Source organism: Bos indicus, chromosome 18 (genome assembly GCF_029378745.1).
Source record: "Bos indicus isolate NIAB-ARS_2022 breed Sahiwal x Tharparkar chromosome 18, NIAB-ARS_B.indTharparkar_mat_pri_1.0, whole genome shotgun sequence".
Lineage (NCBI taxonomy): Eukaryota > Metazoa > Chordata > Mammalia > Artiodactyla > Bovidae > Bos > Bos indicus.
Genome location: NC_091777.1, coordinates 34,872,398 through 34,897,480, shown reverse-complemented (window position 1 = coordinate 34,897,480; position 25,083 = coordinate 34,872,398). Strand labels below are relative to the sequence as shown.

Here is a 25,083-nt window from a genome sequence, read left to right as displayed (position 1 = left end):
TTTTTTTTTAACCCTTTTTTCTCTTCTCCTCCTGTGAATATTAGCATGCTTGATCTTATCCCAGAGGTCCCTTATTCTCATCTTTTAAAAAATTTTATTTTTGCTATTCTGGTTATTTCCATTTTTCTACCTTCCAGACCACGTATGTGTCCCTCTGTATCACCTACATGCTGTTAATTCCTTCTAGTGTGTTTTTCATTTCAGTTATTTTACTCTTCAGCTCTAACTGGTTCTTTATATTTTCTAGTTGCTTGTTAACAGTTCTGCATTCATATATTCTTTTCCCTGATTCAGATAGCACTCTTAATACAAATGCTTTGAAAAAACAAATGCATTGAACTCTTTAGGTGGTAAGTTATCCTTGTGTCATTAGTTTTTTTTTTTTTTTTTAATTTTATGGGAGTATAGTTGATTGACAATGTGTTAGTTTCTGGTATACAGTAAAGTGAATTAGTTATACATATTCATATACCCACTTTTTTAAAGCTTCTTTTCCCATATAGATAGGCTATTACAGAGTATTGAGTAGAATTTCCTGTGCTATTGTGCTATTACAGCAGAGTTTTTTTCCCCTTATTCACTTGAAACAAATTCCTCTGTCTCTCATTTGCTTAAGTTTCTCTGTCTCTATGAAATTAGGTGAAACAGTTACTCATTCTGATCTTGAAGGAGTGTCCTTGTGTAGGAGCATCCCTATGCAAACTCTGTGTGCCCAGTGGCTTTGACGGGAGAGCTGGGTTTGAAATGAGCACAGGGCCTGTCTTTCCCCAGGGTGTGCTGTCAGCTGTCATCCTGGTGGAAGATGAGGCTGGACATGCAGGGGCCAGAGCCAGAGCCCACTCTAAGCCAGTGCTTCTCTGCTCAGTGGCTGACACTGCCCTACTCGGGGGTCGGAGAGGGTCCCAAGGTACTAGAGTAGAAGCCCTGAAGTTCAGGTGCCCTTTAAGGGTACCGTCTCTCTCATCCCAGTATTGACACCTTCATCCCAGAGGGGAGGAGTGTTGAAGCAAGAGGGGCAGGAGTAGGGGCTCATCGTGGGTGGGGGCACACACAAGGATGGTTGTGGGGACCCAGCTAGAGCTCTGGGCAGTTTCAGTCTGCTTCCTTTGCCTTGCTCCTGGGAGTAAGCGAGCATGCGTGTGCTCTTCACCAGTGGGGTCTAGGTTCTCAAGTGCGTGTGTATGCTCAGTTACTTCAGTCGTGTGTGACTCTTTGTGGCCCCATGGACTGTAGCCCGCCAGGCTTCTCTGTCCATAGGATTCTCCAGGCAAGAGTATTGGAGTGGGTTGCCATGCCTTCCTCGAGGGGATCTTCCCAATTCAGGGATTTAGCCCAGGTATCCCGCATTGCAGGCAGATTCTTTACCACTGAGCCACCTGGGAAGCCCCTACTTAGTCTTTCTGTTAGTCTCAGTAGTTTTCAAACCTGCTATAGAGATTCCCAGTCAATCCTAAAGGAAATCAACCCTGAATACTCATTGGAAGGACTGATGCTGAAGCTGAAGTTCCCATACTTTGGCCACCTGATGTGAAGAGCCAATTCATTGGAAAAGACCCGATGCTGGGAAAGGTTGAGGGCAGGAGGAGAAGGGGGCAACAGAGGATGAGATGGTTGGATGGCATCACCAATTCAATGGACATACATTTGAGCAAACTCCAGCAGATGGTGAAAGATAGGGAAGCCTGGCATGCTGCAGTCCATGGAGTCACAAAGAGTCAAACACGACTGTGCAACTGAACAACAATAGGGACTCCTGGTATCAGACCCCAGGGTTGGGGTGCCCCCATATGTGGTTTGAACTGCTCATCCCTCAGAGAGAACCTCTGAGCCCATGTAACTCTCCTCCCTCTTCTGTGTCTCCTCCCAGGAGTATGGGTCCTGACCCCATTGCTTCTGTTCCCTTCTAGCCAACACTGTGTGGATCTATTCTACGGCTTTGGTTATAGAAGAATCTTTTTTGCCAGTCTCCAGCTTGTTTTCAGTGAGGACTGCTCCACCTATAGATGTGTGTTTGATGTATTCTTAGTGGGAGATGAGCTCAGGGTCCTTCTCTGCCATTTTCATCTCCTTCCAGGCACTTGCGCTTTAGTTATAGTTTCAAGTCCTAAAAAATCAGGTTATTTTTATTTTGCCCTTGACAATCTTATTCTTCTTTTAGTCTGGATTTACTGATAATCTATTTTTAATTTGAGGATAGTTGCTTTACCATCTTGTGTTGCCTGATAATATTTTGACACAGGGAAAGCAAGAACCACCTCCAGAGGTTTTAACCACTTTCTGCCAATGCCTCTTGCTTTCTATTTCCTCTCTGGGCAGAGACCCTGCAGAGTTGATTCTGTTTTTCCCTGTTCCTGAAATGCATAGAAATGTGACATGAAAAGGTCACTGTGAACAAACTGCAGCCTTTTGTTTTCCAGTCTCTGCTTTTCTTTTGGCCACTCTGGCTGGCTGTGTGGACAGTGGGTGCCACCCACACTTCAGGTCCCCCAAATCCTTGGGCCCCCCTCCAGCCTTGCCCTCCATACCAAAACGTTTGGCTACTCCTGTTGAATGAATGTTGAACAGTTATGTAAATAACCATTACGTCAACTTTAAGGTTTTCAAAACCCATTTAAGAAGAGATTTCTTTTCCAATCAGAGATGGTGGTTGAAATGGATAAGAAGACCATTCTAGAGAGAAGACAGGCCAGACAATGGAAACATTCTGTGGTGAGACGCCCAGCCACTTGTGACAACGTGTGCCTCCGCCTCACTTCTTGCCTCCCTTTGCCCCTGCTGCCCCCTTTGCCTTGGCTTCCTTTGGTTTTCCTGCCTCTTTTTTTTTCTCTGCATCCACTGGTTTTACTTCAGCCACTGGCTTTTCAGGCTCCTTTGGTGGTGGAGGAACCAGCACATTCCTTTTGATCTTCTTGCCTTTGAAGTGTTTCTTTTGAAGACAAACGTCGACTAAAGCAAAAAGGGCGGCCACACATAAAAAGACCTGGGAAACAAAAGAATCCTCGTTACTTGGGGGCTTTTCCTTCCAAATGTCAGAGTTCCTTCCTGGCTTCCATGATCAGTCGCTGATGCTTAACCCTCCCCTCAACCCCTCACGCTGCCAGATCCCAGACAGACTTCCGGTTTGCCCCTCTATCCGCCACTCGCTGGCTTCAGCTTCCTCAGCTGAGCCCCATCCCTTCTGTCGGTCACCTCAGCGCATTTTCTTTTTCTCTGCAGACCCGGCCTGGGTGGGGCCCTTTGCTCTGGGGTCCGCAGGCTGCTTTGAAGAGGAAACCATTAGCTAGGTGGGCTCCCTGGACATCATCTTTATTTAAATGGCTTTTCCACGAGAAACACCAACTTTACATTCAGACTTTGCTTGGATGGCAAAATTTTGTGAAAACAGGGTCTTTTCCTTCGGGGAAAATAACTGTTCTCCCGAAGTGCTGATTTCTGAGCAAATAAACAGCCCAATGTGCAAGACTCACCACAGCGGCAAGGTAGTTCGTTGGCACTGTTTGCCGACTTCTGAGAGCAAAGACCGCGGCCCCCACGAGGAAACCACAGCAAAACAGGTCGTTGAGAAGATCCTGAAAGCATGGGAGAGATAAGTCAGCTCTCAACAGGGCTGAGGCCCCTTCAACACCTGCTGGTCTAGCTTCCGCCAAGGGGAATGGTTTTTAAAATGGCCGCGCTTCCGCCAAAGGGAATGGTTTCCAAACTTCTGCCACATCTAAAATGTGTGTGTGTTAGTCGCCCAGTGGTATCCGACTCTGAGACCCCATGGACTGTAGGCCACCAGGCTCCTCTGTCCATGGGATTTCCCAGGCAAGAGTACTACAGTGGATTGCCATGCCCTTCTCCAGGGGATCTTCCTGATCCAGGGATCGAACCCACATCATCCCCTGCATTGTAGATGGTCTCTTGCACTGCAGGCAGAGTCTTTACCACCTGAGCCACCAGGGTCAGATGATATAGGAAGGTATATAGGAAGATGAATGTATAGTGGGTTAGGGGGACATATCTGTAGTTCAACAGCTGGACTCTGAGTTGCTGGACTCTGAGTTGAGACACAAAGTCCAGGATGCTTAACTGCCATTATGAGCTGCCTTGGCTGCTATCCTGTGAAATCACACATTTGGTGGCTATGTTTTTAGCTATGCTTTTCCCCACTTCCAATGCTCACTTAAATAAATTTGCAACACACGACGTCTTTCCACTCTCCGGGCCAGTGCCTCTTTCTGAATAAAGGGTGGGCTGGGTTGCTCACAGGAGGTTCTGTTGGACTCTGATCCTGCGGCTGGAAGCCTGGCAGCGACGTCTTCACCCTCTGCCCACTCCTTCCCTGAGCCTTTGTAAGGCCAGGTCACTTCCTCATCATCCACCCTCCTTCCCACCCCTTGTGGCTGCAGTCCTGCCCTTGCTTCATATCTGTTTCCATGACCCTATCCTGACAAGGTCCAGATGTTGCCAGTTTGAGCAAAAGGGCTGCCTCCTATGCTGTCTTCCCCTCAAGTACCACCCACTGTGGCTCCCTGGCACAGCCAGATTTAACTCAGAGTTGGCCGAACCAGGGCCACAGCAAGTTGGCTTTCTCCCCCATCACTCCTGAGGCCCAGAGCTTGTGCGTCCTTTTAACCCCGTGGGCAGGGGCTGACCCTGCAGAGTTGGGCAGTGCCATCTTTCCCCTTGATTTCTCTGATGCCATTTTCTGTGGGTTGTCCTTCCCTGGCCACCTTGTCTCAGGCCTTTTTTTTCCCTCTTCAATGTTGTGGATTTTAATACATTGCAAACATACAGAAAATTATAGGACAGCCCAACCCTGCTCCCACCTCCACCGGCCATGATCCACTGAGATTAAACAGATGTTAATGTCTTGCAGTATTTGCCTCATGGCCCTCAAAACAAAAAGAAAAAAAAACAAACCCTAAGCAAAAAAGCTTTGTGGGATGAGCCAGTCTCACCATTCCATACCTGTCCCTGCGTTTTGCATGACTTCCAAGTCTATGGGTAGTCTTCCCAGATGTATAGCAGTATTTTCCTCTCTATTCAGCTCAGTTCAGTTCAGTGACTCAGTCGTATAGCGACTCCATGGACTGCAGCATGCCAGGCCTCCCTGTCCATCACCAACTCATGGAGCTTACCCAGACTCATATCCATTGAGTCGGTGATGCCATCCAACCATCTCATCCTCTGTTGCCCCCTTCTCCTGCCCCCAACCCTTCCCAGCATCAGGGTCTTTTCAAATGAGTCAGCTCTTTGCATCAGGTGGCCAAAGTTTTGGAGTTTCAGCTTCAACATCAGTCCTTCCAATGAACATTCAGGACTGATCTCCTTTAGGATGGACTGGTTGGATCTCCTTGCAGTCCAAGGGATTCTTAAGAGTCTTCTCCAACACCACTGTTCAAAAGCATCAACTCTTCAGCACTCAGCTTTCTTTATAGTCCAACTCTCACATCCATACATGACTACTGGAAAAACCATAGCCTTGACTAGATGGACCTTTGTTGACAAAGTAATGTCTCTGCTTTTTAAAATGCTGTCTAGGTTGGTCATAACTTTACTTCCAAGGAGTAAGCGTCTTTTAATTTCTTGGCTGCAGTCACCATCTGCAGTGATTTTGGAGCCCAGAAAAATAAAGTCTGACACTGTTTCCTCTGTTTCCCCATCTAGTTGCCATGAAGTAATGGGACCGATGCCATGATCTTAGTTTTCTGAATGTTGAGCTTTAAGCCAACTTTTTCACTCTCCTCTTTGACTTTCATCAAGAGGCTCTTTGCTGCTGCTGCTAAGTCGCTTCAGTCGTGTCTGACTCTGTGCGACCCCATAAATGGCAGCCCACCACGCTCCCCGGTCCCTGGGATTCTCCAGGCGCGAACACTGGAGTGGGTTGCCATTTCCTTCTCCAATACATGAAAGTGAAAAGTGAAAGTGAAAGTGAAGTCGTGTCCGACTCTTAGCGACCTCCATCCATGGGATTTTCCAGGCAAGAGTGCTGGAGTCGGGTGCCATTGCCTTCTCTGAAGAGGTTCTTTAGTTCTTCACTTTCTGCCATAAGGGTGGTGTCATCTGCATATCTGAGGTTATTGATATTTCTCCCGGCAATCTTGATTCCAGCTTGTGCTTCATCCAGCCCAGCGTTTCTCATGATGTACTCTGCATATAAGCTAAATAAGCAGGGTGACAATATACAGCCTTGACGTATTCATTTTCCTATTTGGAACCAGTCTGTTGTTCCATGTCCAGTTCTAACTGTTGCTTCCTGACCTGCATACAGATTTCTCAGGAAGCAGGTCAAGTGGTCTCGTATTCCCATCTCTTGAAGAATTTTCCACAGTTTGTTGTGATCCACACAGTTAAAGGCTTTGGCATAGTCAATAAAGCAGAAATAGATGTTTTTCTGGAACTCTCTTACTTTTTAGATGATCCAGCAGATGTTGGCAATTTGATCTCTGGTTCCTCTGCCTTTTCTAAATCCATCTTGAACATCTGGAAGTTCACAGTTCATGTATTGGTGAAACCTGGCTTGGAGAATTTTGAGCATTGCTTTACTAGCGTGTGAGATGAGTACAATTGTGCGGTAGTTTGAGCATTCTTTGGCATTGCCTTTCTTTGGGATTGGAATGAAAACTGACCTTTTCCAGTCCTGTGGCCACTGCTGAGGTTTCCAAATTTGCTGGCATATTGAGTGCAGCACTTTCACAGCATCATCTTTTAGGGTTTGAAATAGCTCAACTGGAACTCCATCATCTCCACTAGCTTTGTTCATAGTGATGCTTCCTAAGGCCCACTTGACTTCATATTCCAGGATGTCTGGCCCTAGGTGAGGGATCACACCATCGTGATTATCTGGGTCATGAAGATCTTTTTTGTACAGTTCTTCTGTGTATTCTTGCCACCTCTTCTTAATATCTTCTGCTTCTGTTAGATCCATACCATTTCTGTCCTTTATTGAGCCCATTTTGCATGAAATGTTCCCTTGGTATCTCTAATTTTCTTAAAGAGATCTCTAGTCTTTCCCATTCTATTGTTTTCCTCTATTTCTTTGCACTGATCACTGAGGAAGGCTTTCTTATCTCTCTTTGCTATTCTTTGGAACTCTACATTCAAATGGGTATATCTTTCCTTTTCTCCTTTGTTTTTCACTTCTCTTCTTTTCATAGCTATTTGTAAGGCCTCCTCAGACAGCCATTTTGCTTTTTTGCATTTCTTTTTCTTGGGGAGGGTCTTGATTCCTTGTCTCCTGTACAATGTCACCAACCTCTGTTCAGAGTTCATCACTCTGTCTATCAGATCTAGTCCCTTAAATCTATTTCCCACTTCCACTGTATAATCATAAGGGATTTGAATAGATCATACCTGAATGGTCTAGTGGTTTTCCCTTCTTTTTTCAATGTAAGTCTGCATTTGGCAATAAGGAGTTCATGATCTGAGCCACAGTCAGCTCCCAGCCTTGTTTTGCTGACTGTATAGAGCTTCTCCATCTTTGGCTGCAAAAAATATAATCAATCTGATTTCAGTGTTGACCATCTGGCGCAGTCCATGTGTAGTCTTATCTTGTGTTTTTGGAAGGGGGTGTTTGCTATGACCAGCACGTTCTCTTGGCAAAACTCTATTACTTTGGCCCTGCTCATTCTGTACTCCAAGGCTAAATTTGCCTGTTACTCCAGGTGTTTCTTGACTTCCTACTTTTGCATTCCAGTCCCCTATAATGAAAAAGATATCTTTTTTGGGTGTTAGTTCTAAAAGGTCTTGTAGGTCTTCATATACCCATTCAACTTCAGCTTCTTCAGCATTACTGGTCGGGCATAGACTTGGATTACCATCATATTATATATTCATAAAAAATATATAGTATTTTGTGTTTCAAATTTCAATAAAAGATGTATCTTATAGCATGTCCTTTTTAAACTGAATTTTTGAGATTTACCCATCTTGAGAAATAGATGAGATTGAGATGAATGAGGCTGAATTCATTAATTTTAGCTAATGTATGAATAAACCAAACTAGAGACATTAGGGTACTTCTGCCTTTTGCTGCTGCTGCTTAGTTGCTTCAGTCGTGTCCAACTCTGTGCGACCCCATAGATGGAAGCCCACGAGGCTCCCCCATCCCTGGGATTCTCCAGGCAAGAACACTGGAGTGGGTTGCCATTTCCTTCTCCAATGCATGAAAGTGAAAAGTGAAAGTGAAGACGCTCAGTCGTATCCGACTCCCAGCGACCCCATGGATTGCAGTCTACCAGGCTCCTCCATCCATGGGATTTTCCAGGCAAGAGTACTGGAGTGGGTTGCCATTGCCTTCATATGCCTGCAGTGAACACTTTTGTCTGTGCCTCTGATGAACATTTTTTCCTTGTTGAGGTGCTGTCAAGCTTTTCTCTAAAAGACCTGTGTCAGTGTTCACTTATGCCCACAAACATATAGGGGTTCCTGTTTCCCATGTCCTTGCCAAGGCCTAGGATTACCAGTCTTATTTTTCTTTGCCCATCTGATGAGTTGAAATGGTACCCTGTTGTTTTACCTTTCAGATCGCTGGTTACCAATGAAGTGTTTTTAAAAACTTGTTTTAGACATTGGAGTTTCCTGTCTATTCATATCCCTTGCCCCATTTTTCTATGGGCTTATTTTTAAATTTTTATGATGTCCTCTTTTGTAAAAGTTTTAATTTTAATGATATACATGTTTTTTCTCTTTTTCTCATGGTCCCAAGTGCGTGTGTGTTCAGTCGTGTTGTGTCCAACTCTTTGTGATCCCTTGGACTGCAGCCTGCCAGGCTCCTCTGTCCATGGGATTTCCCAGGCAAGAATGAACATTTATTAAATACTCCATTCAGCTGTGTTATGCCACCTGTGTCATATGCAAAGTTGCCATATGTATATAGGTATATTTCTGGGTTCTCTCTCTCTCTCTTTTTAATACCTGTATTAGTCTGCTCATGTTGCCATATAACAAAATGCCACAGACTGGGTGGCTTAAGCATCAGACATTTATTTTCCTACACTTCCAGAGGCTAGAAGTCTATGATCAAAGTGCTATCAAAGTCAGTTTCTGGTGAGGACTCTTCCTGGTTTGCAGATGGCTGCCTTTTCACCATTTTCTCAGGTGGCCTTTCTGTGGTGGGCAAGGTAGGGGTGGAGAGGAAGTGGGAAGAGGGCAGGGGAGAGGAAGGGAAAGAAACAAGGTCTTGGTTATCTTTTCTTATAGGGACACTAATCCTATCAGATCAGGATTCCATGCTTAGGATCTCATTTAATCTATTTTTTAAAAATAGTTTTATACTTTGCCAACAAAGGTCCGTCTAGTCAAGGCTATGGTTTTTCCAGTGGTCATGTATGGATGTGAGAGTTGGACTGTGAAGAAGGCTGAGCGCCGAAGAATTGATGCTTTTGAACTGTGGTGTTGGAGAAGACTCTTGAGAGTCCCTTGGACTGCAAGGAGGTCCAACCAGTCCATCCTAAAGGAGATCAGTCCTGGGTGTTCATTGGAAGGACTGATGTTAAAGCTGAAACTCCAGTACTTTGGCCACCTCATGCGAAGAGTTGACTCATTTGAAAAGACCCTGATGCTGGGAAGGTTTGGGGGCAGGAGGAGAAGGGGACAACAGAGGATGAGATGGCTGGATGGCATCACTGACTCGATGGACATGGGTTTGGGTGAACTCTGGGAGTTGGTGATGGACAGGGAGGCCTGGCGTGCTGTGATTCATGGGGTCACAAAGAGTCGGACATGACTGAGCGACTGAACTGACTGACATTTATTTTTGGCTCTGCTGAGTCTTCATTGCTGCGTGGGCTTTTCTCTAGTTGCAGTGAGTGGGGGCTACTCTCCCTAGTTGTGATGCGTGGGCTTTCATTGTGATGGCTTCTCTTGTTGTGGAGCTCTAGGGCACGTGGGCTTCAGTAGTTGCAGCACGTGGACTCAGTAATTGTGGCTCGTGGACTCTAGAGCACAGGATCAATAGTTCTTGTGCACAGGTTTATTTGCTCTGCAGCATATGGGATCTTCCCAGACCAGGGATCAAACCTGGGTCTCCTGTATTGGCAGGCAGATTCTTTACCACTGAGCCACCAGGGAAGCCCCTCATTTAATCTTAATTACCACTCTGAAGGCCCCATCTGCAAGTATAGGCACATTGAGGATTAGGATTTTAGCATTAGAATTTTTGGGGTACACATACATTCAATCCATTACAATTTGGTTAGTCTTTTTGTCAACCCCTGAGCTAGTACCAAAGCTTTACTCCAATATCTCCTTGGGTGGGTCCATCCTTGTAATTCTCTTTATTCTTCCGTAAGAATCATCTTGAAAAGTTCCACAAACAACCTCTGTTAGGTTGAAATTTCATTTAATGTGGACACTGCTTTGGAATGAAATTGACATCTTTATGAGAGTAACTCTTCACATCTGTGACTGTGGTATATTTCTTCTCTTACTTAGATTTTTTTTGTTATGTCCAGTAACAAAATGTTGTTATCTCCACATGAAGTTTTACAGTCTTTGAACGGGTTTATTATTCTCAGACACCCATAGTTTCTGTTACTGCTTTAAATGCGTTCTTTGAAAAACCACATTTTCTCATTATTTGTTGCTGGTATTCAGGAACACTATTTGTTTCTGATTACCTTGTGGAACTCAATCAGTTCTAGTAATTTGAGTCTCTTGGATTTTCAGTGTCTTCTTATTTAAGTCGCTTCAGTCCTGTCCGACTCTGTGTGACCCCATAGACGGCAGCCCACCAGGCTCCCCTGTCTCTGGGATTCTTCAGGCAAGAACACTGGAGTGGGTTGCCATTTCCTTCTCCAATGCATGAAAGTGAAAAGTGAAAGTCGCTTGGTCGTGCCAATTCTTAGCGACCCCATGGACTGCAGCCTTCCAGGCTCCTCCGTCCATGGGATTTTCCAAGCAAGAGTACTGGAATGGGGTGCCATTGCCTTCTCCTGGATTTTCAGTGTAGAGAATCATATTATCAGTGAGTAATGCTAGTTTTTTTCTCCTTCCCAATCCATATACCATTTGTTCTTCTTGTCATATTGTACTAAGATCTTCAGCACAATGTTGAATAGAAGTGGGGATAGTAGGCATCTCTAAGGAAATGCTTCTAAGGTTTCACCATGAAATACAACGTTCATTTTAGGCTTGGGTAGGTATTTATTATTAAGTTAAGGAAGTTCCCCTTTTTCCTGGTTTACTAAGTGGCTTTCAAAAAGTAGTGTTGAATATTACTCAATAATTTTTCTGCAGCTTATGAGATGATTAAATGGTTTTCTCCTTTAAATCAAAGATGGTGAATTATGTTAACAGAACTTTGAGATGAAACCACCTTTATATTCCTGGCAGATGCCCTGCTTGTTAATGATGTCATGGTGCACTACTTGCTTATGTATTGCTTGATTTAGTTTGCTAGTGTTTTATTGAGAATTTTTATTGCTATACTCAAATAATATATGCCTATAGTTTACTTTCTTTATCATGTCTGGTTTTAAGATCAAAGCCTTACCAGATGGTACAATATATTATAAACCTCCCCCCCCCCCCCCATTTTTTAAAGAGAAAAAAGGGACAGACCAGTGGAACTGAATATGAAGTCTAGAAATCAACTGCATATGGGATTAAAAAAATTTATTTTTGGCTACATGTGGCATATAGGATCTTAGTTCTCTGACAAGATCAAAACCATGCACCCTGCAGTGGAAGCATGGATTCTTAACCACTGGACCACCAAAGGAGTCCCTCATATGGGATTTTAGCATTTAACAAAAATGCCATTTCAAATCAGCAGAGGGGCAAGTTGTACTGTTCAATAAATGAATCAACTGAGTGACAGGGTGAAATAGTTGGCAAGCCATCAGGATACCAAGCTGGAGCCATGGTTCACACCATCTGCCAAACGATTCCACATAAATCAAAAGATTTAATAAGTGCCAGATGAAAACAGGGGTGAATTGCTTTATGACCTATTTTTCTATTTCTTTTTGAGTCAATTTTTGTACACTGTGGTGACCCAAGGACCAAAGAGCATCTGCTTGGTTTTATCTAAAACCAAGGAGGGTCTTGGAACGCAGGAACGGAAAAACCAGACTCTTATCGTCCTTCCCTCCCCCATGTTGTAACTATTAACGGATTTCAGGTCCTCCTGAGCAGTGTAACCTGTCTCCCCTCCTATCCCACACATGGAGAAGGTATCTACCTTACTCTTACTCCACCAGTATACGTGCCTCATCCAATCAGCAAATGACCCGCAAGACCCCTATCCCACTCCTGGTACCCTGGGTATAAAAGTGGACTAAGGATTCCTGTTCAATGTCGGTTCTCCCTTGAGCTGGTCCACTGTTCTAACAGCATCTCCCACTCTAATAAATTTTTTTTAAATCTTTTATTTTATTTATTTTTTAAATATAAATTTATTTACTTTAATTGGAGGCTAATTACTTTACAATATGGTATTGGTTTTGCCATACATCAACATGAATCCCCCACAGGTGTACACGTGATCTCCATCCTGAACCCCCCTCCCACCTCCCTCCCCATTCCCTCTCATTCTGTCTCATGTCTGGAAATTCTTTTCCAACCCGCACCTGGACCATGACATACATCATATATTTTCTGAGAAATTAACTCTATATTCCAATTTATTGGCATAAAGGTTCATATTTTCCCTATGATCTTTAAAACCTCTTCTTTATACTAATATTTTTCTTTGTCCTCTTTTTTTCTTGAGGTTTATGGTTTATCTCCTTTATTAGTCTTTTCAAAGAAATAGATTTTGGTTTTATTAGTCCTCACTAATAATAGGACCTTTGTTTCCTATTTCATTAATTTTAGCTCTTTGACACTGCCTTCATAATTCTTTTTTGGTTTGTCTTGTCACATATAGATATGTGAATTGTTAATTTTCATTGTTCTTTTCTCAGTATATAGACTTGAATTTGGATTGCTTAACTGCATTCTACAGATAGTATTTGCTAATACTACATGTAACTAAATCCCTATGTGTTTGGGGAAAACCATTAAATTTCCCCCAAATACATAAAGATTTAAATTTTACTGATTTATTTCTAATTATATTGCATTGAAGTTAGAGAATGTGGTCTATATCGTATCAGTTCCTTGTTATTTGTTTATTTTTGCATTGTGGTGTCATTGAGGATAACTTTTGTGATTGTTCCAAGTACGCCTGAAAGAATGTATAGCCTGTTACTCTGGGGTGCAGGGTTCTATATGTCCTATTGATATATATAGCAGTGGATCAAGCTATCAATTACTGAAGGAGACATGTTAAAATCTCCCACTATGGTTATAATTAAGTTCATTTTTGTCTTTTATATTTAGGGAGCTATATTGTTAGGTATACGGGCTTTCCCAGTGGCTCAGCGCTAAAGACAGAAGACAACGTCTCAACGCAGAGCACAGTGCAAAAGATGGTGTGGGTTTGATCCCTGGGTTGGAAAGATCCCTTGCAGGAGGAAATGGCAACCTCCTCCAGTATTCTTGCCAGAAAAGTCCCATGGACAGAGGAGTCTGGTGGGCTTACAGTCCATAGGGTCACGGAGTCAGATATGACTGAGTGAGCACACAGGCATTGTTAGGTACATACAAGTTCAGAATTGCTATATGTAGTGATCCTCTTGACATACTTAGTTTTTAAAACATAAAATTTGTTTACTACAATGGTAAAGTTACATTAGTTTTTTTTTAGTTAGTATTTTCCTCTAATTTTTTTCTATCTCTTACAACCTTTCTCCACATGCTTTGTACATTGTTGGATGTAAAAAATCTATTCTTAGGGTCCTTTCTCTTTTAAATGAATGATATAGTCCATTTATATTTGCCATCATTTATGATATATTTGGATGCACGTCCACCATTTTATTTTTTTCTATTTAACATATAATACACATTCCAAATTCACTGCAGATGGTGACTGCAGCCATGAAATTAAAAGACGCTTACTCCTTGGAAGGAAAGTTATGACCAACCTAGATAGCATATTCAAAAGCAGAGACATTACTTTGCCAACAAAGGTCCGTCTAGCCAAGGCTATGGTTTTTCCAGTGGTCATGTATGGATGTGAGAGCTGGACTGTGAAGAAAGCTGAGCGCCGAAGAATTGATGCTTTTGAACTGTGGTGTTGGAGAACTCTTAAGAGTCCCTTGGACTGCAAGGAGATCCAACCAGTCCATTCTAAAGGAGATCAGCCCTGGGATTTCTTTGGAAGGAATGATGCTAAAGCTGAAACTCCAGTACTTTGGCCACCTCATGCAAAGTGCTGACTCACTGGAAAAGACCCTGATGCTGGGAGGGATCGGGGGCAGGAGGAGAAGGAGATGACAGAGGATGAAATGGCTAGATGGCATCACCGACTTGATGGATGTGAGTTTGAGTGAACTCTGGGAGTTGATGATGGACAGGGAGGCCTGGCGTGCTGTGGTTAATGAGGTTGCAAAGAGTCAGACACGACTGAGCAACTGAACTGAACACATTCCTTTTTATTTTCCCCTTTTTACCTTCTATTGAGTCATGTCCCTCGATTCTCTTTTTACCCTTTCGTTTCAACAGGTTGGATGTTATATATCCTGGGATTCTGCAGCTTCTCTGGTGGCTCAAATGGTAAAGAATCTGACCTGCAATGTAGGAGACCCAGGTTCTCTCCCTGAGTCAGGGAAAATCCCCTGGAGAAGGGAATGGCTATCCACTCCAGTATTCTTGCCTGGGAAATCCCATAGACAGAGGAACCTGGAAGGCTACAGTCCATGGGGTTGCAAAGAGTCGGATACTACTGAAGCGACTTAACACACACATACACATATATCCTGGAATTCTATTCTTTAGCAAAATAATATTATGTTTTAATATGTTAATGGAGAAGGCAATGGCACCCCACTCCAGTACTCTGGCCTGGAAAATCCCATGGACGGAGGAGCCTGGTAGGCTGCAGTCCACGGGGTCGCAAAGAGTCGGACACAACTGAGCGACTTCACTTCACTTTCCACTTTCATGCACTGGAGAGGGAAATGGCAGCCTACTCCAGTGTTCTTGCCTGGAGAATCCCAGGGACGGGGAGCCTGGTGGGCTGCCGTCTATGGGGTCACACAGAGTCGGACACGACTGAAGTGACTTAGCATAGCAATATGTTAATATTAATATTATTACCAAGTCTACCGCTACTCCCAATAAAGGACTTTCGTTTATCATCTGCCACCACTATAGACTTACATGTTATTGTGTTGCTGCTACTTTAGATCCACCTTGGTTTAGTGTTCTCTCCGATAAAGCTATTAATAAGTTCTTAAAAACCAAGCAACCTTGGTCAAAATGTTTAAAGTCAATCCACAAGCTTACTAGGTTATTTGTTTACTGTTCCTTTTTTACACTGCAAACATTTCTTTTGGGTGTAATTTCATTCTTCCTGAAGTTTTTTACTAGATCCTTCAGTGAGGGTCAATGAAAGGGAAACATTTTTTCCTCATTCTAATTGTGTCTTTTACTCTTTTCACCTCAGTCTCTTAAAGAAATTATTCCATTGCTTTTTGGCCACTTTGTTGCTGTTGAAAAATATGAAGTTAGTCTAATAGTTCGAGCTGTCTTTTTTAAGGTAAATTGTCTTTTCTGTTGGTTTGATTTGCTTTTTTCTTTGCCTCTGATGATCAGCTGTGCCTCTATGACATGTCTAGGTATGGCTTTATTTTTATTTATTCTTCTTGGTCCCTCTTTGAGAATTCATGTCTCTCATTAAATCTAATATTAATATGCCACTCAGTTTTTTTTTGGTTATTCTTTTCATAGAGTATCTTTTTCCATTTTCACTTTCAACCTATTTGTATATTTGGATTTAAAGGAATTCTCCTGTGATCCTCATATAGTAGAATTACATTTTTTTTTTAATATAATCTATTCTGATAATCTTTACTTTTCAACTGAAGAGTTTAATCTATGAACACTTAAAGTAATTCAGTTCAGTTCAGTTGCTCAGTCATGTCTGACTCTTTGCGACCCCATGAATCACAGCACGCCAGGCCTCCCTGTCCATCACCAACTCCTGGAGTTCACCCAGACTCACATCCATCGAGTCAGTGATGCCATCCAGCCATCTCATCCTCTGTCGTCCCCTTCTCCTCCTGCCCCCAATCCTTCCCAGCATCAGGGTCTTTTCCAATGAGTCAACTCTTTGCATGAGGTGGCCAAAGTATTGGAGTTTCAGCCTCAGCATCAGTCCTTCCAATGAACACCCAGGACTGGTCTCCTTTAGGATGGACTGGTTGGATCTCCTTGCAGTCCAAGGGACTCTCAAGAGTTACTGATGACTTATTTCTGTAATTTTGCTATTTATTCTCTATATTTCATATTTCTTTGTTCCTCAGTGTCTCCATTATTGCTTTCTTTTGTATTTAATTTTTTGAAATGTGCCAATTTTATTCTCTTATTTCCTTTATGTCTATATATTTTAGTTAATTCCTTAGTGGTCACCTTGGGATTATTATTGGTATCTTAAATTTATAACAATCTCATTTGCATTGATACCAGCTGAGCTTCAGTAGTACACAGAAACTCATTATTATTGTCACAAATTGTACCTTTATACACTGTGGTCCATTAACATAGATTTAAATGGCTTTATGCATTTGTTTTTCAAATCATATCAGAAAAGAAAGAAGAGTTACAAACCCAAAATACAAGAATACTGGCTTTTATATTTCCTATGTAGTTACCTTTATTTTATGGCTTCAAATTATTGTCTGGTGTCCTTTCATTTTGGCCTGAAGCATTTCTTGTAGAGCAGGTATATCAGCAACAAATTCCATCAATTTTTGTTTACATGGGAATATCATCATTTCTCCTTCATTTCTATTTATTTTTAAAGGTTCTCCTTCATTTCTGAATGGTAATTTTTGAAGGGCAACTTTAAATTTGAAGGTTATTGTATTCATTTCTTGAGGTTGCAAAAACAGAGTACTACTACCTACATGGGTTAGAACAACAAAATTTAATGTTTCAGCTGTGGAAGCCAGAAATCTGAAATAGACAGGTATGCAGGGCCCTGCTTCCTCTAAAGATGCTTGAGTAATTATCTGTTTTGGGCTTCTCCTCCAGCTTCTTGTAGCTTGAGGCATTCCTTGTCTTGTCTTGCCTTCCTATCTTCTTCCTGTGTCTCTTCACATTGTCTTCTTTCTGTTTATATCTGTATCTGTGTCCAAGTTCCTCCCTTTTACAAAGACACTAGTCATATTGGATTAGGTCCACTCTGATAACCTCATCTTTATTTGACCATCGGCAAAGACCTTATTTGGAAATAATGTTTGGAAATAATGAAATCATGTTTACAGGAACCGGGAGTTAAGACATCACCATATTTGGGGGGTACATAATTCAACCCATAACAGACAGCACATTTAAAAGATGGAATTTTTGGTGGATAGTTTTTTTTTTTTTTTCTTCCCCCCTTTAAGGACTGTAAATACATCATTCCACTCCCTCAGGTCTCCATGGTGTCTGATGAGAAATTAGTTGTTAATCTTATTAAGGGTCCCTTGTACAAGATGAGTTACTTCTCTCATAACTTTCAAGACTTTCTCCTGTCTTCATCTTTAGACAGTTTGATTATAATGTGTCTCAGAGTGGATCACTTTGAGTTTATCCTACTTGGCTCCTTTTGGATGCATAGATTCCTATCTTTTACCAAATTTGGAAAGATTTTGGCATTATTTCTTTGAATATTCTTTCTGTCCCTTTCTCTCGTTTTTCCCCTTTTGGGACTCTGCCTATGTTAGTATGCTTGATGGTGTCCCATGGGTCTGTTAAACTCTGTTCATTTTTTCTTCATTCTTTTTTCTGTTTCTCAAACTGAATGGTCTCAATTGACCTGTCTTCAGGCTCACTGATTCATTCTTCTGCCTGTTCAAATCTGCTGTTTAAAAAGCTCTAGTGAATTTTTCACTTCAGTTATATTAGTTTTCAGCTCCAGAATTTCTATCTGGTTTCTTTTTAAACTTCTCTTTACTGACATTATATATTTGGTCCATGATTGTTCTCTTGGTTTCCTTTAGTTCCTTGAGCATTTTAAAGACATTTAAAGTCTTTGTCTAGTAAGACCAATATCTAGGTTTCTTCAACAGCAGTCTCTATTAATATATATATATATTTTCTGTGAATGGGCCAAACTTTTTTTGCATGCCTTATAATTCTTTGAAAACTGTGCATTTTGAATATAATAATATAGTTACTCTGGAAACCATATTGCCTCTAGAGTTTGTTGCTGCTGTTTGTTGTGAGTTAAAAGTCATTTGTATGTTTAATGTTTTTTCCTAAACTATGTTTTAAAAGATTGTATTCTTTCTCTTGTGTGGCCACCGATGTCTTTGTCTTTCATCAGCTTAATAATCAGGAGATTATTTGATGGGTATTTCCTTAAATATTGGAAACAAACAAGTCTTTGCAAATTGGCTTTATATTAGGGCACTCCTTTAATATCTCTCCAAGCTGTTTAGATCTCTTAGTTTTTACTTGCCGCTTGTGTAGAGCCTAAAGGTCAGGCAAAGACGAAAGCTTAGTTCTTCTTTTTTTTTTTTTTCTGGGCATGTGCTGTCCTAGATTACCTGGTAGAGGTGGAGGCTTTTCAAAGCTCTTATTTCTCCCATGCATCTCCTTCCCAAACTTCTGATCTGTCTACTTCTTGGAAAACCTTGCCCCAGGTTTATATTAGTACATATGCCTTTAAATGCTATTAACAAATGTTATCTAGGAGGCTGCTTCAGCCTTGAGAAAACTCTGAGGCAGGTGACACAAAGGCAAATCCCTGGCCAGTCCTTCAGAGAGCCACCAGATAGGTCAAGCACACAACTTAATTCTTTGGGAACAAGATTTGTATTGTTCCCTCTGCCACCAGCAAGGAATATGGTCAGGAATGTGGGCTATCTTCATGTCCACTGACAAGCTGGGGATTGAGGGATGGCAGGCAGGTTAAGTTATAAGGCTACAAAATTCTCTTACCCAAATTCAATAACTTCTTTCTCCATTAAGCATTTTGTTTTTAATTAGATTTCAGAGCTCTGAAAAAGTTGGTTCTGACAGTTTTTGAAAGCCTAATCATTGCTGTAGTGGAAGGACAGAGATTTGGAATTCCCTACTCTGTCCTTTTGGTTTTTTTTGGCTGCACAGCATGTGGGATCTCAGGGGATTGAACCTGCACCCCCTGCATTGGAAGTGCAAAGTCAATCACTGGACTTCCAGGGAAAGTCCTACTCTGCCAATTTTAGTGATGTCACTCATTAAATCTGGAGGGGTCTCAGTTACTATCACTTTGAATATTCTCTATTCTCTTGTGTGTCTCCTTCTGGAATTCCTATTAGGTTTATGATGGACTTTCTCATTCCATATTCTATGTTTCAACTTCTCTCTTCATATTTTCCTCTCTTTATCCATCAGTAATATATTCTGGGTAATTTTCCCACATTCTTAGGCTCATTGCTTCCCCAGCTTTTGTCTTATTTTTTAACCAATTTATTGACATTTTTATTTCTATAACCATATGTTCAGGTTCTAGACATTATATCTTGTAATTTTTAAAAAATCTGTCTATTCTGACCTCTTAATATCTTATTCTTTTCTTCAGGCTTTTATTTATGTATTTATAATTTACTGCTGCTAAGTCGCTTCAGTCGTGTCCGACTCTGTGCAACCCCATAGACGGCAGCCCACCAGGCCCCGCCGTCCCTGGGATTCTCTAGGCAAGAACACTGGAGTGGGTTGCCATTTCCTCCTCCAATGCATGAAAGTGAAAAGTGAAAGTGAAGTCGCTCAGTCGGGTTCCGACTCTTAGCGACCCCATGGACTGCAGCCTACCAGGCTCCTCTGTCCATGGGATTTTCCAGGCAAGAGTACCGGAGTGGGGTGCCATTGCCTTCTATTTATAATTTAAATGTATTATAAATTATTTTCAGACAGTTCTTTTTTTATCTCATATTCTAAGGGTTCCAATCCTCCCATTTGTTATTTTTGCTGGTTCTTGATTCTTAGTCATGAGTTTTGTAGTTTTGAACTGTGAATTCATTTTTGATTGCCCCCCCCCCCCAACACCCTTTTCATTATAGGGGACTGGAATGCAAAAGTAGGAAATAAAGAAACACCTGGAGTAATAGGCAAATTTGGCCTTGGAGTACAGAATGAAGCAGGGCAAAGGTAATAGAGTTTTGCCAAGAGAAGGCACTGGTCATAGCAAACACCTTCTTCCAACAACACAAGATAAGACTCTACAAATAGACATCACCAGATGGCCAACACTGAAATCGGACTGATTATATTCTTTGCAGCCAAAGATGGAGAAGCTCTATACAGTCAGCAAAACAAGGCTGGGAGCTGACTGTGGCTCAGATCATGAACTCCTTATTGCCAAATTCAGACTGAAATTGAAGAAAGTAGGGAAAACCACTAGACCATTCAGGTATGACCTAAATCAAATCCCTTATGATTATACAGTGGAAGTGAGAAATAGATTTAAGTGACTAGACCTGATAGATAGAGTGCCCGATGAACTATGGACAGAGGTTCATGACATTGTACAGGAGACAGGGATCAAGACCCTCCCCAAGAAAAAGAAATGCAAAAAAGCAAAATGGCTGTCTGAGGAGGCCTTACAAACAGCTGTGAAAAGAAGAGAAGCGAAAAACAAAGGAGAAAAGGAAAGATATACCTATTTGAATGCAGAGTTCCAAAGAATAGCAAGGAGAGATAAGAAAGCCTTCCTCAGTGATCAGTACAAAGAAATAGAGGAAAACAATAGAATAGGAAAGACTAGAGATCTCTTTAAGAAACTTAGAGACACAATGGGAACATTTCATGCAAAATGGGCTCAATAAAGGACAGAAATGGTATGGACCTAACAGAAGATATTAAGAAGAGATGGCAAGAATACACAGAAGAACTGTACAAAAAAGATCTTCATGACCCAGATAATCATGATGGTGTGATCCCTTACCTAGAGCCAGACATCCTGGAATATGAAGTCAAGTGGGTCTTAGGAAGCATCACTATGAACAAAGCTAGTGGAGATGATGGAGTTCCAGTTGAGCTATTTCAAACCCTAAAAGATGATGCTGTGAAAGTGCTGCACTCAATATGCCAGCAAATTTGGAAACCTCAGCAGTGGCCACAGGACTGGAAAAGGTCAGTTTTCATTCCAATCCCAAAGAAAGGCAATGCCAAAGAATGCTCAAACTACCGCACAATTGTACTCATCTCACACGCTAGTAAAGCAATGCTCAAAATTCTCCAAGCCAGGTTTCACCAATACATGAACTGTGAACTTCCAGATGTTCAAGATGGATTTAGAAAAGGCAGAGGAACCAGAGATCAAATTGCCAACATCTGCTGGATCATCTAAAAAGTAAGAGAGTTCCAGAAAAACATCTATTTCTGCTTTATTGACTATGCTAAAGCCTTTAACTGTGTGGATCACAACAAACTGTGGAAAATTCTTCAAGAGATGGGAATACGAGACCACTTGACCTGCTTCCTGAGAAATCTGTATGCAGGTCAGGAAGCAACAGTTAGAACTGGACATGGAACAACAGACTGGTTCCAAATAGGAAAATGAATACGTCAAGGCTGTATATTGTCACCCTGCTTATTTAGCTTATATGCAGAGTACATCATGAGAAACGCTGGGCTGGATGAAGCACAAGCTGGAATCAAGATTGCCGGGAGAAATATCAATAACCTCAGATATGCAGATGACACCACCCTTATGGCAGAAAGTGAAGAAGAACTAAAGAGCCTCTTGATGAGAGTGAAAGAGGACAGAGAAAAAGTTGGCTTAAAGCTCAACATTCAGAAAACGAAGATCATGGCATCCGGTCCCATCACTTCATGGCAACTAAATGGGGAAACCGAGGAAACAGTGGCTGACTTTATTTTCTTGGGCTCCAAAATCACTGCAGATGGTGATTGCAGCCAAGAAATTAAAAGATGCTTACTCCTTGGAAGGAAAGTTATGACCAACCTAGAGAACATTTTAAAAAGCAGAGACATTACTTTGCCAATAAAGGTCCATCTAGTCAAGGCTATGGTTTTTCCAGTGGTCATGTATGGATGTGAGAGTTGGACTATAAAGAAAGCTGAGCACTGAAGAATTGATGCTTTTGAACTGTGGTGTTGAAGAAGACTCTTGAGAGTCCCTTGGACTGCAAGGAGATCCAACCAGTTCATCCTAAAGGAGATCAGTCCTGAATATTCATTGGAAGGACTGATGTTGAAGCTGAAACTCCAATACTTTGGCCACCTGATGCAAAGAGCTGACTCATTTGAAAAGTCCCTGATGCTAGGAAAGATTGAAGGTGGGAGGAGAAGGGGATGACAGAGGATGAGATGGTTGGATGGCTTCACCGACTCAATGGACATGAGTGTAGGTAAGCTCCAGGAGTTGGTGATGGACAGGGAGGCCTGGCGTGTTGCAGTCCATGGAGTTACAAAGAGTCTGACATGACTGGGCGACTGAACTGAATGTAACCTGTCTTGTGATATCTGTTTATGCTTTGATTATGATTTTGCACTTGTTTGTCAGGAATCCCATGGATTTCTTTAGAATACTATCAAATTGGGATTGATTTTTATGCCAGTTCCCAGGCACTGTGTTTTCTAAACTTCATGAAGGTTTCCAAGCTGAAGGCAGGAAAAACTTAAACCAAATGTATACAAAGGGCTTCCCAGGTGGTGCTAGTGGTAAAGAACTCACCTGCCAATGCCGGTGACATAAGAGATGAGGGTTCAATCCCTGGATCAGGAAGATCCCCTGGAGGGGGACATGGCAACTCACTCCAGTATTCTTGCCTGGAGAATCGCATAAACAAAGGAGCCTGGCAGGCTACAGTCCATAGGGTCACACAGAATCAGACATGACTGAAGTGCCTTAGCAGGTACACACACATACAAAGTGTAGGCTCAAGGTTCATATTTCTCAAGGTCTTTTTTGGTTTCTCCTCACTGAAAACTTAGGTAGAGATGAGTATGCTTTCTTGTTCCTCTGTATAAGGAAAAGGTGTCTCCTCTGTCTTTTCCCTCAGGGTACAATCTTTGCAGGATACTGGCCTTATGTGGGATTCTTGGTTCTAAATCTCCACTTTGCCTAGGACCAAGGCCGCATCTCTTAACTTGAGAATATGTGAGAATCCATGTTCAGAGCTCCTGGGCTAACACTTCACGGGCCATCTCCACCCACACTGAAGCAGCTGATTAGATCCCTGCTCCTGTTTCCCATTTCTGGCATCTGTGTGTTTCCCCCTTTTTTTCCTTTTGCCAACTCAGCCATTCAGTTAAATCAATAGTGTTTACATTCCCCCCCTAATAGTTTTATGTAAGTACAGCAGGAGGATTTTCAGGGTTCAGTGATTTTTCATCTTGTGGGAACTACCAGTATCTTCTCAAGGACTTTGGCTGGAAATGTGTCCTCTGCTTATCCCTTTCCCAAGAGCCTTATATGGCCCTCTTTTCCTTTCTCCAGACCTGTGGGTCCCTGGACTCTAAAAACTTTTAATAAGTAGGCAGGACAGATTGCAGTTAGGGACTCGGACTCCACTGATAAAGCTGGGTTTGAATCCTTTTTCTGCCACTTACTACCTGAATTACCTGGGGGCAAGTTGCTTGGCCATTCTGAACCCATTTCGTGTATAAAGTGAGTGAAAACAGTGAGCATAGGACTCTAGAGACATGCTGTGATCGAGCAATGAACAAGGGACCTTGGGTTAGTTGGAAGTTAGGTAGGTAAGTTTTGCGATTACCCAATGGGCAAAGGTTCAACTCCATGAGTCTTCGCATCAGGCACTTTATTTTTCCTCTCTAGGAACAATCTAATACAAGATTATTACTGTCTTCATGTTACAGATGAAGAAACAGAGTCTGGGAGTGGTAACTTGCCCAGCTCAGTCCCATTCCAGTGAATGATTGCTTTGGGCTGAACATATTTCTGGGCTTAACATCCCTTTACAAGGATAGTCACTGGAGATCTGGTGGTACTTTAGAAGTGATTTTTCTTTTTAATTCTCATTTTATATGATTGATTTCTTTCTTGGATTTCAGGCGACAGGGTACCTTTGAAGTGATCTTTTCAGTCAAGTGTGCTGGCATAGGGGTTGGCAGGAACCACTGGCTGCTACACCCCCCTTGCTGCCAAGGAGAGCAAAGCTTCAGGAAAGCAGACTTCTTTCTTTGACCACCAGGTAGGGAAGGGGCCCTCCACCCTTAAGCTGAGCTTTTTGGAAGCCTTTTCTACCTAACTTCAGCTGCCCCTGCTCTGGCCCTGCCTGAAGGTGCTAAGCCCATGCCTGGAACACAATAAGAGAGATGAGGTGTATCTCTTTGTTCAGTCACTTTTCAAGTGCCAAGATACACGCGTGGATGTCACACCAGGCTCAGCCACTCCCCACCACCCCTCACTTACAGAAATGGGCCACAGGATGAAGGGCAGGTATCTCTGGATGGCGAAGGTGTAGATAATGAAGAAGAAGATGAAGATGGATATCTCCATGGTGATGATGAGTGTCAGGAGGGGGTGTACAGTGCTCCCCGTGAACATTACCAGCGAACCTATTAGGCAGGCCTGCCGGGAGACATGCCCTTTGAGCCATGGCAAAGGGCTCAGGCCACAGGAGCCCCAGGGAGCCAACTCCTTCTCCTTCCTCCCATCTTTGGACATCCCGCTCCCACCCAGGGATACAGGCCCAACTTACCAAGCTAATGAGCTTGACCTCAGCGTGCCCCACACTCCAGAACTCTTTATTGCTGTCCTTGAATTCCCACTTGTAACGGCGACACCCCTTCCTCGTTCCCACTTCATCCTTGGGCTGCTCTGACTTTTTCTTGGGCTCCTCTGGGTCTTTCTCGCCCTTCTGCGGCGGTGGCGCTTCAGCTTCCCCGGGTTTGCCCTTTTTATCAGCCATCTGACCGTGAAGTTCTCAGGTTCTCACGGCCTGCCCAACTTCTGCCGTCCCTGGCCAGGCTCGGCCTTTGCGCGAGCCAGATGCCCACCGACCTACTTAGAGGCCGCGCTCAGCCAACTGCCAGGGAGGAGGAGCGAAAAGCCAACGCCTGGCACCCTCCTGGCACGCGCCTGGTCTC

At 42.6% G+C, this 25,083-nt stretch overlaps 1 protein-coding gene across 2 annotated transcripts; it reads right to left on the bottom strand.

Annotated features, from left to right (window-relative positions):
• Window positions 1-2,595: 2,595 nt before the first annotated feature.
• On the bottom strand, window positions 2,596-25,046 carry CMTM2 (CKLF like MARVEL transmembrane domain containing 2). Of its 2 annotated transcripts, XM_070770708.1 has the most exons (5): window positions 24,696-25,046; window positions 24,407-24,565; window positions 22,706-22,762; window positions 3,468-3,569; window positions 2,596-2,980 (listed from the first exon to the last, which is right to left on the bottom strand). In XM_070770708.1, the coding sequence occupies exons 1-5, from the start codon at window positions 24,903-24,905 to the stop codon at window positions 2,750-2,752; spliced, it is 759 nt and encodes a 252-aa protein (XP_070626809.1). In that variant the 5' UTR covers window positions 24,906-25,046; the 3' UTR covers window positions 2,596-2,749. The 2 variants fall into 2 exon arrangements, with proteins under 2 accessions (XP_070626809.1, XP_019834291.2); XM_019978732.2 differs by lacking the exon at window positions 22,706-22,762 and having other exon boundaries at window positions 2,599-2,980; window positions 24,696-25,042.
• Window positions 25,047-25,083: the final 37 nt, after the last annotated feature.